This window comes from Buteo buteo, chromosome 7 (assembly GCF_964188355.1).
Source record: "Buteo buteo chromosome 7, bButBut1.hap1.1, whole genome shotgun sequence".
NCBI classification, from domain to species: Eukaryota; Metazoa; Chordata; class Aves; order Accipitriformes; family Accipitridae; genus Buteo; species Buteo buteo.
This window is the reverse complement of record NC_134177.1, coordinates 42,516,776-42,528,198: the sequence shown is the minus strand read 5'-3', so window position 1 is coordinate 42,528,198 and position 11,423 is coordinate 42,516,776. Positions and strand designations below refer to the sequence as shown.

The window sequence follows — 11,423 nt, the reverse complement described above, 5'->3', positions numbered from 1 at the left end:
AGCGGCGGGGGAGGGGGGAGGAGCCGCTAGGGCGAGGCGGTGAGGGGCCAATGAGATGCGGTAGGGAGCGCTGCGTCACGATGCGGTGGGGCGCCGGGGAGCACTGCGGCGCCCCCTGCTGGCCGCGCCGCTGCCGTGGCCCGCGCTGCCCCCCGGCCCCGGCCGCCGCGGGGGCCGAGCGGGGAGCGGGAGGAGGCGGCGAGAACCGACCTGCGCTCCCCGAGGGGGTGGTTTTTCTTCCTCCTTCGGGAGAAAGCGGCCTTTGGCTTTCCGCGCTCAGTATTTCCTCTCCCGAAAGCCCCCGCAGGAGCAGGGCAGGGGCCCATGGAGCCTGTCCGCGGCGCTCCCCGGTGCAGCAGACATCAATAATAATCCAAGACCGAGTTATTGCGTAGAGGGGGACAAACACCAGCACATGGCGATACTCCCCATACCTCGAAGGGGTGTCACAACACGCCGTTGCAGAAGCCTCCTGTCCAAAAGATAAAGCCAAGCCGGAGAAACGCAAAACGCAAACGCGGCTGGGGCTGGAAGGAGCGGGGTGGCCTCTTGCCTCGGCAGAGCGACGAGCTGCGGTTCACAGGGGCCAAAGTGCCGCTCCCGGTGCCCGTCTTCCCGGAGGGAAGCGCTTGTGGCCTGCACTGACTGCGCTACCAGCTCAGACCAGACCTCCAGGGGATTAAAGACATTTTGACACCGTTTGATGTTTGGTATGGCGTGTTGCTGTATGGCGAGCTACCGCAGAACTGTGTTCCTGAAAAGATATATAAATAGTACTTCGGGGTTTCCTCTATTCAGATCTTTGCTAATTCCTTTTTTGAAGCAGGCGAGATGATAAGGAATAACATGCAGAATAGCTTACTCCACAAAAATTGCGCTGCAGTCCATAAAATGTTGAAAGTGTCCATCTCCGACAGCAGATTCCTGTTGATTCCCATTTAACTTTTCATTAGTATCTCATGTACGCATCTGCTTCCCAGCTCTGGCATTTCCTGTTGGAGACACAAGCTCCGAGTCTAGCACATAAAACTCATTTTCAGGGGAACCATCAGTGGGATGACTCTTTCATCCCATTCTGGGATCCTTTGCGTGAGAGATCAGATGATGCAAACTGTTGTGTAAGCCAAGCATGGTACAGCATCAAAAGGGCTCTGAGGAAAAGCGGAGTAAATTGGCTTCTCTTTCTTGAGGCTCATCTGCGCTGCACAGTCATTAGGAGGGGACAAGGAGGGAACAGGGATTATCCATCAAAAAGATGCCCCAGATCTAATTAAACTGGAAAAGCCAAAAGACCTTGGTCATCAGGACGTTCTTAAACCAAAAGGGAGAAGGAACGTCAAGAGGGAATCTGGCTGTCTCAAAAGTGATCACGAGGGAATCTGGCTGTCTCAAAAGTGATCACCGTTACCTAGGTTTAAGTCCTCAGTCTACAAATAAATTGGTCTGGATTTACACAAAGTAACTGAGCTCATTTCCGTTTTTAGCTGATAAAAGCCCAGTTGTCTGGAATTTCAACAAACCAATTGTAAAAGCAGCATGTGGCAGAAGACTGATGAGTCATCCACTCATTTTCTCAGCAGCCACTAACAACAAAACCTTCTCATTTCCTTGGGCCAACCTAAGCGAGCTCTGCCTTCTGGATCCCTGGGTGAGCAAGTCCGCAGATTAGGGATCGACCTGCAAGAAGCCTCCTCCTCTTCCTCCTCGGCTCTGCCCTGTGCTCGTGCTTGCTGAGAGCTTCAGCCCTGGCACTCGAGAAGGTGGTTACTCAGGGGCTGTGGCTTTTGCCTTACAACACTCTCTGCAGTGGTTCCAGCCACGGAGAAAGAGTGCGGTTTCCTCCTGAAGATTGGCAGCAAATGGTTCCCCGTGAACTGGAAAGATGGAGCAGCTCAGTCTTTGCAGATTCCTCGCAGAGGGAATGAGGGATGACACCACAGCAGGGAAGTTAAAACTGCTAATATTGTTTGGCAGCACTTCACAAGATCAAATCAGCACTTGGTTTTCCAGCAGAGCACTTCCAAGAAATCCCACTGGTGATGAAAGTTCCTAGGTAGACAAAAATATCTGAGGTTCAGGCTGTAGAGCAGCCACAGCAGAATACAGTCTTGAAAGAGAAGTGGATCTGGGAATACTGCTACGGAATGTCCCGTACTGGCCATCAGAGAGCATCTAAATCAGGCAAGAAACAGGCACCCGGATTAGCATCATCCTCAGTCATTTTTGTTTCCCAGAGGAAACAAAAACCCCTTGAAGTCCAGCCCGCCAGTGGCAGAGGCATGCTTTCTGTCCAGGAAAAGAACAAAGCCATGGGAACCTGGCAGATAATCTCTGCTACGATATAGTCTTACCCCATGGCTGAGGCAGGAGACCGCCTTGCAAATTGGTTCAGTCAGGTAGAAAATGGAGTTTCATGAGTGAATGATGCAAAGCGAAGACTAATAGTATTAATTTCCCTGAGCGCTGCTAAGTGTGAAAGCTGGAAGCTACTAAACAGGACTCCCGAGATAGGAAACTGCAAGGACCAACATTTAAGTAGAATTTAATACAGATAAGTCACTTTTATCTCCTGCAGGGGACCTGTATTGCTAATTTACTGCCAAGTTCCTTTCACATTTCCTTTTATTTGGGACCATATTTCTCAGAGTAGGATAGCAACAGCCACACTAGTGTACTATCTTTAGTCTTCTAAGTCAAGATTGGTGACTGTAGGCACCCACCAGTGCTGGATGTAACCCAGAGCGCCTAGGAAAGAGGGGGACCAGTGCTGATTGCTGGTAACAGAGAGCTGCGCGTACTGCACTGCAGCGGTTTGGGGGGGCTTTCATGCACAATCCTAAGAGTTTCTACAGTCCCTGGATGCTTTCTTCACAGCACAGGAAACATTGGCAAGTGCCTCGATGCTCTTGATTAAAGGTTAGACTTGCCCTCTTGGAATGTGGTTCCGTTTCTTGCACTCACTTCAAAAAGGGAGAGTTTAAAAGATCCAGGAGCAATTGTTAAAAGCAATTACTGTGGTTGTCTAAGCCTAATATACTCACACTCCTGAAAGAGAAGTATGAGTGTAGCAATATCAGTAAAAGCCCAGGATATGGTTCCTTGTTGCATCAGTAGGAGCGCAGAGTCTCTGGGGGACTTCCCACAGTGCAGATGAAAAACACAAGGGGAATTACCATCTCAGAAATACATCCTCCTCCTCTGAGCCCAAAGGTTTCGGCAGACCTGTCCATGAGTGTGGCATTGCTTTAGCCTTCTGCAAGCTTTACTGTCTCTGAGCTTCTGCCGTGGTGATCACAGGGATCTCATCCTGTTTCCAGTGCTCCCAGAAGGTGACTTTCCTCCCCTCTGGCTGCCAGCTCCTGTGGGTGGGTATCCAGTAGATGGCATCCGCACCCAACACTTGTGCTGGAGCTTCACCTTCCTGAAGGCTTCTCTTCCGCTTTATTTATCTCAGGGTCTGTTTCTCCGTTAATGCTTACTTTTCATTTGAATGTTTAATGCCCTCTAAGCAATTTACTTTAAAATTTCACAATATTCACTGGTTTAGTGCGCCTTTCACTATTCTTATTCCTTCCCAAGAATAAAGATCACTTACCGTTCCTCTGTGTTCAGTGGCATAGTGTGTGGTCTTTTAGATAAGGACCATCAGAAAATAGAAATATTAACAAAATTATGAAAAAAATACTTGAGATCTGTCCATCTCAACAGTGGAAAATATATGGGGTATGGGCTGGGAGTCTAAGAAATCAGAGCACATCACATCTCCATAACATTTATAATTGGGAAAAATAGGTTTTGTGGGAGGGAACAGGAGTGCTGAGTAAGTTCAAGTAGCATTCCCTGACAGCCTCGCTTTCCAGCCCAGCTATCTGGCAAGCGGAGGCAGTGGGTTTGGGTGTTACAGTCACTCTCCAACAATGGAAGTGTTGCAAAATATGTAGCACCACATATTAAAAAGGGATTAGGAGTGGGGAACCACAATGAGTAGGAAGACAGGGGCAGCCTTTGAGCAGAGCCTCAGGCACTGTTGCAGAAACATGTTTTCTGGAGCGGGATTACAGCTTTGTTGCAGGCATTGTTTGCCTGACAAACCAACCCATAGATACAATCCCCAGCTCCCACACGTCTGTGGAGATCCTGCTATGCCCCGGACTCCAAGACCAACCTTCAGACCTCACAACACTGCTGAATATAAATCAAGTTCTCACGTGCCAGTGAAAATGCAGGGGATTAGGAGTTGTGCCCCCTACCCCTGCAGGCACCGAGGATAACCAAGTGGAACCCAAACTGCTGTGAAGTTTGGAGTCGGAGGTTAAGACACCCAGTGGAAAAGAAACTTCTGCCCAATCTCTATCATGTTCTAAATCTTCTCTTCTCAGGTTTCTAAGGCTTGGATTACACCCAGGAATAGACTGGTGTTTATTAATTAATTCCCTTTGGGGCTGTTCAGAGTCATATTTAATAACAGTCTTATTCTGGGTTTGTTGGTCCAGTGTTGCCATAAGGATGATAAGCAGGAACCGGTGTGGTGGATTACTCTGGCTCTGGCCCATGGTCTGTGTAATCCAGCCTTGACAGTGCCCAATCCAAATACCTCAATCAAGAGGGCTGGATCCTTTGCAGTAGAGAGTTACGGAGTATCTGCCTCACTGAAGAGGTTCCTCCCAGTCTGAGTCATTACTGGCTGCTTTACATTCTGGAACATGAGGTTTACGTCCCTCCTAAACGTAATGGAAAGGTGGATAACGCAACCCACAAAACTCTAGACCTCAGTAATTAGACACCCACAAGATAATTACGCCCTGTATAAAAAGAAAAGTTTAAAAAGTCATTGCGAAAGTAATTCTTATCTAGTTTAAAAATCCTGCCTTTCAGTGCCTCTGGCCAAGTAACACCTTGCTTTTCTAGTCTCTCTTCCTTCAGCAGCTCTCAAAGCCCATTGCAAAAGACGACACTGCCATTGCCTTCACTTAAAAAACGTAAACCAGATGAACCTGAGCTCACCTTGCTGCCCGTCACACAGACCTGCCGCAAACCTGGGACAGATTTTGCCCAAGTCCCGCTTGATGCTGTGCCTTGCATCATGACAAACCCACCATAGAACAGCTGTTACCTAACAGTCTTTTCCCTTCCTCCCATTTCTAGACTAAAAAAATACCCCCAAACTCCATACTTTCATTCTTTACATCCTCACTTACTCTAAACACCTCCTTCTTCTCCTGGATTATCACTGCAATGCAGTTACCTGAGGGAGCGCAGACCTCCCTGCACTCTCCTGCCTTCAGCTCAAGTCTTGGCAGGAGCACATGAGCCATTTCACAGCCCGTTCCTTTGCCTCCCTCTCTATTTCAACTCAGCTTAATACCAAACCACAAAGATCACTTTACTCTTAGGAAGGACATTTTGACTGAAGTTTCTACTGGACCGTAAGCCAAGATTTAGTTGAATGCTACAAGGACAGGACATATAACTTCCTAAAAATGGTGGAAGAAGCTAAATTTATTTCTTAAAATTTCTTAAATTGAATTTGAAGGTAAAAAGTGAGTGAAAGTCTGGACACTAATTTATAAAATAGCAGTTTTCTAGAAGGCAGGCTGAGTACTGTCTCTTTAAGGGACTTTGGTAAACATACTTTTTTTTTAACAGAAAATGATTCCCTGTTAGTTTTAAGGATAAACCAACGAACACAGAAAAAGTCATACTAAGAAACACTCAAAGGTGACCCATGTTTGCAACAGCCCCACAAATAAATAGTGCTGTATGCTCGTGTGCTCTCTGCATACAGAGAGCCCTCACTGGTGCTGCTGAGTGGGGCCACTGCATCTACAGGCAAAGAAAACACCGAGGACGTATACCAGGCTCCTCCTGCTCATGAAATGCACTTTATGGCTCTGCTGAGCTAGTTCCTGATGAGTGACATGCCCTGTGTCTGCCGGGACACTGAGAGCAGTGAGAACACGGTCTGGGGGCTGTGAGGACCCCATCCTTTGCAACCATGTCACCACCATCCTTCTGAAGTATAAGCAGGCAATTTCAGACACTGTTTTCTCTGTAGCCAAGTGCTTCAGTACCCTCCGCAGACATGCAGCTGTGCACACAGCTGTCCCAGCAGTGGAGGGGACCCTCGCTTTAAGCTGTGGCGTGCCCAGGGGCTGAGCTAACCACAGGAGTACCCTGGTGTACGCACCAGTGAGCAGGACAGTGTCTCTGCTCTCTCCTCTGCCAACATGCAGTTCAAAGCCTGAATCCGTGCATTTTCTCATTTTCCAGGCAAAGGAGGACAGGGCGAAAGAGCTTCAGGTAGGAAGGGGCAAATCGGAGTCTACTCCTGCTCTAAGGTAATCTAGGTTAAACTTCCTATGGCTTGAAACAGTGTCATGAACACCCAGAAAGCTGAGAGGGAAAAGATATTATTTTTGGCTGAAGGTCTTTATAGCTGATGCAGGAAGTCTCTCGTTAGTTACTCATTGCCTCGGCAAGTCTCATAAAACAGCCAGCAGAGCCCAGCAAATACTTTTCTTCAGTGTTCTGGGAGGTCAGAAAGCCAGGAATTGAACGAGGCCTTGAACCCATTTTATGGACTCACTTCTTACTGAGCTACCATAAAATATTAAAATTTAGACCTTATAAATACGGTGGGGAAAGAGCTGTGCATTCCTTAGCAGAAGCAGCCTCACCAGAGACCTTCCCAAGGTAAGTCTGGTGCTACACAACCCAGAGACAAGTTCCCCTGATAGACAGGTGATTGCAGACAACGAACTCATGCAACAGGGATTAAAGACATAAAACTCCCTTGATTCTGCTCTGAACTGGAAAAGGCCCTGCAACAAATCGACTTAGTTTATTCCCTGGTGATCCTGTCCCCCTCTGCGAGGGCTCTCCCCAGGGTATCTTGAGGGCAGCAAGCAATTAATCCTGTGAGCCCGAGCAGAAGCAGCAACGCTGTGATCCCTCTCCGGCAGACACCAACCAGCTGGGCCCCTCCGAGATGGCACAGAGAAGCAGCCTCGCCGTCCCCTATGAAGTGCCTGTCCTTGCTGTTTGCTTTTTGGCATGCGTAGTCACAGGTAAGCAATGGAAAAAATCCCCCATGGCTTTGTCCAAGCCCCATCACGCCAACATGCGAAACTGTCCGGGGTTGGGCAGTGCCAGGGTGATGTGCCACACCAGCGTCCCAGCTTTCAGATGTTCTGGAGGTCATCCCGTAAGGACCGTCTGAAAACTGGTCTCTGATTTTGAGAGTAGCAGAGAAGGGAATGGGGAAGCTTCAGTGTTTTCCAACATTATTACAGCAGCTGCACAGGGATGATGAGGCCACCGTTTTCAAACCTGCTCTAAGCAGTGAAAAGTGTGATGGCTTTGGCCACCTGGGAACACCAGGGAAGAAACAGGGAGCTTCAGACTTCTTATATTCACAGGACTAGAGTGCCTTTATATTCTGAGCTGTATTTTTAGTTCATTAATCTATGACTACAGTAGGCTACAGTAGCGAGTTTCAGCCCATTACAAAAATTTATTTCCCGTACTGGTTCCTCATTTTTAGTATGTCCTGAGGTTTGTACGTTAGACAAACTGCAGCTCTCCAACAGCTGGACTCAGACTGGCCAGGGTACAGCTGAGGAGCTGATTAACTAATTTATATTCCCAAGCGCATTCAGCTCCAGCCAAAAACCAGTGTATCAAACTGTGGGCATAAAACCAGAGGGCACAGGTATGCTGCAACTGTGATTTGCAGCAAGAGGGTGAGCAAGACTGGCGGGATGGGGATGATCTTGTGCTGTGTGTGTTACATGGTCACTGCTGGTTTTCAGACCTTTTTGTATTACAGGTCAGGCTTTGGAATTTTTGCAGTCCATTGCAAAATCCCGACTTTGATTTTAAATAACTGTGAAGGGAGCTTTGTGATGAAGACAACTTCTTGTCTCAAAAACTAAAGTCCCACCTGAAAACACCTGTTAGACTGAAGCCTGAAACTCTCAGTCCCTCCTCCAAGGTCGAGGCCTGGAGAAGCTAGCAGGGCAGCTTTTGTAGGAAGGGTACAGCTTAGGATGCTTAGTGCCCTCGTTCTCCTTTTCCAGGTTTGGAGTTGTCTGTGAATAACCACGCTGCTGACTTCTCCCTGTCTACATCGGCTGGCCCTCCCGTCTCCCTCTCCTGCCTAGTACAGAACAGCAGCCAGGCTGAGGAGCTGCTCTGGTATCGAGAAGGCGGCAAAGTGGATCTGAAAGATGGGAATAAAGTGAATGTCAGTAACATCTGCATATCCCCAGTCACTGAGTCTGACAACGGAGTCACCTTCACATGCAAGCTGGCACGGGACAAGTCTGTCCAGGTGTCTGTGATCCTGGATGTCCAGTGTGAGTTGCAGTGGTGGATATTTGTGCAGAATGGCAGGGGTGGGACGAAATAATGGGCTGAGCACCTCGGTGTCTGGGCGCTAGCAGAAGGCGGGGTGTTTTGCACCCTTGTACGCTGTCTTCACCAAGAAAAAATGCGTTTATGAGGAGATAACTCACGTGACAAGACACTCCCTTTCCACAGTGGTGCTTATGGCCTGATCTAATGCCTCTTTTATAGGGAGTGGGTGGGCCCTTAAGTAAGAAGATGTTCTGGATATGTCCCTGCCTCCACCTAGATTCTTTCCCAAGGATGCAAGTCAGGGCAGAGGAATTGCCGTCTCTGCCACTGATTGCTCTGCTGATTCCCAGGGATCATGAAAGGCTGCACAAGGTGCACAAGGGATGTGTAAAGGGAATTTATTTTGCATTAAATAGTGAGCAGCATTATTAATGACCTGTTGAACTGCATTACTGTGAACAGTTCCTCCCCAGCTGACTGGAGAAGAGTCCCTCCAAATCGAAGAAGACAAAGATGTTACTCTGACCTGCAATGCCAGATCCAACCCTCAAGCCCAAACAGCTTGGTATAAGAACAAGAACACCTTGATCCTACAGCAAAATCGTTACCAGCTGTACCAGACTAGTGAGGTCTTTCAGCTGTCTATCAAAACAGTACAGAAGTCTGACAACGGGACCTACACCTGTGTGGTGAAATCTGCTTTGGGAGAGGGGAGAAAGGATTTCCACCTGATAGTTGAAGGTAACAAGGCTGCTGCCAAACAGTAAGATTTACAAATAACTCTCCATCCTCCTTTATTATGATAGCAATCAATTTCCATTAAGGAGTGTAAGTGGAATGTGGTAAATTCCCCACGTTAACTTTTGAGGGCACAACGACAGCAAGGAGCATTCCTTGCACCTGTGCCTGGCACCACAGCACCAGGAAGGGCCTTTCCTGCTCTACCTGTTATTCAAAGGCATTTGGCAAGCGTGACCTGAGGCAGGCTCATCCGACTGTCTCACTTCCCACGCTGACAGGGCAAATTCAAGTGTGGTTTAAAGCACCTTAGGTCTTACTTGAAGCTTCTTACTCTGACCATAGTATTCTGTCATGCCTAAAGAGCTGCATAAGGCAAGAGCAGTTGTCCTGCAGAAGTGACTATGGCCCTGTGGACAACAGGGAGGTGGAAGCCTTGCTGGGGCTGGATGCTCAGGTCTCAGACAGGTGATGCTAGGTGAGGTGACCCACCAGGCATCCATTTCCCACCCAGTGTCCAGGCCCCTCTCATTTCTGCACTCTCAGAACAGGGAGGAAACCAATGTTAGCTGTATCAGTGATACTTCTGGACAACCTTATTTCCATGCGTAAGAGTGCCTTGGGGATCTTCTTCAGGGACCGATGTTTCAATTCTTCCTTCAGTTCACTAAAATACAGGCTTGGCTCCCTTCGTTCCAGGGGACTAATGCACATAGTCAGTCTGCAGACAGCAGAGAGGGCACAGTTCAAATCAGCAGTGACAGCCATGGGAAAAGAATTATGTCTTTCCGCAGTTCTGTGAAATGTTCTGGTTTATATGACTGTACTAATCTATCACGTATTCAACCTCCTCTCTCTCTCTCTCTTGACAGATAAAAAACCTGTTTTTCCCATGGAGGCTGTTATTGCTGCTGCCGTGGTAGTTACACTCACAGTACTTTTTGGAATTGTGGCTCGAAAAGATAAAATTTTTAAGGTATGGAAAGCGCTAGTTTCTTAGGAAAAAAACAGTATTGTTTTGTTGCAATGCTCTGGGTTTTTCTACCTTTTCTATTCTACTTTGTAGTCTGTTCCTATCCACTGTTAAAGAACTGCTACATACTACCTCCTGCTCTAGAATTACCAGTAGATGAATCAAATATTAGATACTTTTAAGGTGGAAGGCATTACACACTTGCAAAATAGTCATACAAATATCCCTATGGCCGGGAAATACAAAAGATAACAAGACTGTTTCTTTATTTGCAGTGCTTCAAAAGATCAAGTGAAACAGCTCTGTAAGTATTTGGCTGCTTATTCATGCTACTTCCAAACGAACCCCCTTCTTTAAGCCTTGGCAGAACCTGGGAAACAAAAAACCACTCAGCACGCTAAACGCAGCCATGCTGAATTACCCAAGCTCTTGTTCTGGCTGGCTAACATGAGCCCGCACCTTCTCTCCCCACAGAGAGGGGTCCATGGGAACACGGCAGGACACACACAGATCCTGCCCCAGGCACGGCACGGCTCCTGCCCTCTCCCCAGCCATCCCAGGGCCCTGGCTACGCCTGTGTGGAGGCAGTGGGGAACAAACATAATGGCGTATCCCCAGCCTGCCGAAAGCTTCCTGGAGCTGAATGCAGACCAAGTGAATTCAACTCACTTGTTGGGTTTTTTTCCCTAGTAGGTGATTTTTCATTTCTTTTTTTCATCTTGCTGCAGGTAAAGACCACGAGGTTCCTGTGCACAGCCAGAAAACAACATTTCTAGTGGTGGAACTAAGCCCTTGAATGAGATGATGAGATAAAGCACTGAAACAAGTTTTTGGGGGTCAAGTTTATATGGTCTTTTCAAAATATAAGTGTTTGTTTGTGCCTGTCCATTCTAACCTACTGCTTAGAGCACTGATCACAGGGATGGGCTGCCTGAGCTGTTGCCAGATCTTGCCCTCTATGCTTATTCCTACAAGGTACGTACGTGCAGTCAGGCATGCGGGTTGTGGATCGGTCTACAGAGGAATCCGTACTGGGTCGCCACAGACTGTGATGTTGGTGCACGCAAATAAAGTGAGGTGTTGAGCTGGCAGCCGCTTTCCTGGCCCCGTCCTACAGTGCCATTCCACAGGGTTTTAGGGGTGGCAGCCACCCAACTTGCTGCCCCTGCCTGGTAATCCTATGGGCATCTCTGCTTCTGTTGGCCAGGGTGAAAGCTGCCCAGCATTTTGCGCTGCTGTTCCACCTCCTATCTCCGTTGGCCGAGAGCAGACCCCAGGGCTCAGAGCAGCCCCAAGTGCTCAATACACAGTGAAAATTTCAGTGTGAATGCTCCAGCACTGCCATGGCAGGAAA

At 48.1% G+C, this 11,423-nt stretch overlaps 1 protein-coding gene across 1 annotated transcript; it reads left to right on the top strand.

Moving 5' to 3' along the window:
* Positions 1-6,988: 6,988 nt before the first annotated feature.
* On the top strand, positions 6,989-11,058 carry TMIGD1 (transmembrane and immunoglobulin domain containing 1). Its single transcript, XM_075033363.1, has 6 exons — positions 6,989-7,067; positions 8,079-8,357; positions 8,821-9,099; positions 9,969-10,072; positions 10,345-10,373; positions 10,798-11,058. The coding sequence occupies exons 1-6, from the start codon at positions 6,989-6,991 to the stop codon at positions 10,799-10,801; spliced, it is 774 nt and encodes a 257-aa protein (XP_074889464.1). The 3' UTR covers positions 10,802-11,058.
* The last annotated feature ends 365 nt before the right edge of the window (positions 11,059-11,423 follow it).

Excerpts from the sequence above, each read along its gene's own strand:
- TMIGD1 (XM_075033363.1), top strand. The coding sequence starts at position 6,989 with ATGGCACAGAGAAGCAGCCTCGCCGTCCCCTATGAAGTGCCTGTCCTT. Across the intron at positions 8,358-8,820 it reads TGTGATCCTGGATGTCCAGT|TTCCTCCCCAGCTGACTGGA; the intron begins GTGAGTTGCAGT and ends TACTGTGAACAG. Across the intron at positions 9,100-9,968 it reads TTTCCACCTGATAGTTGAAG|ATAAAAAACCTGTTTTTCCC; the intron begins GTAACAAGGCTG and ends CTCTCTTGACAG.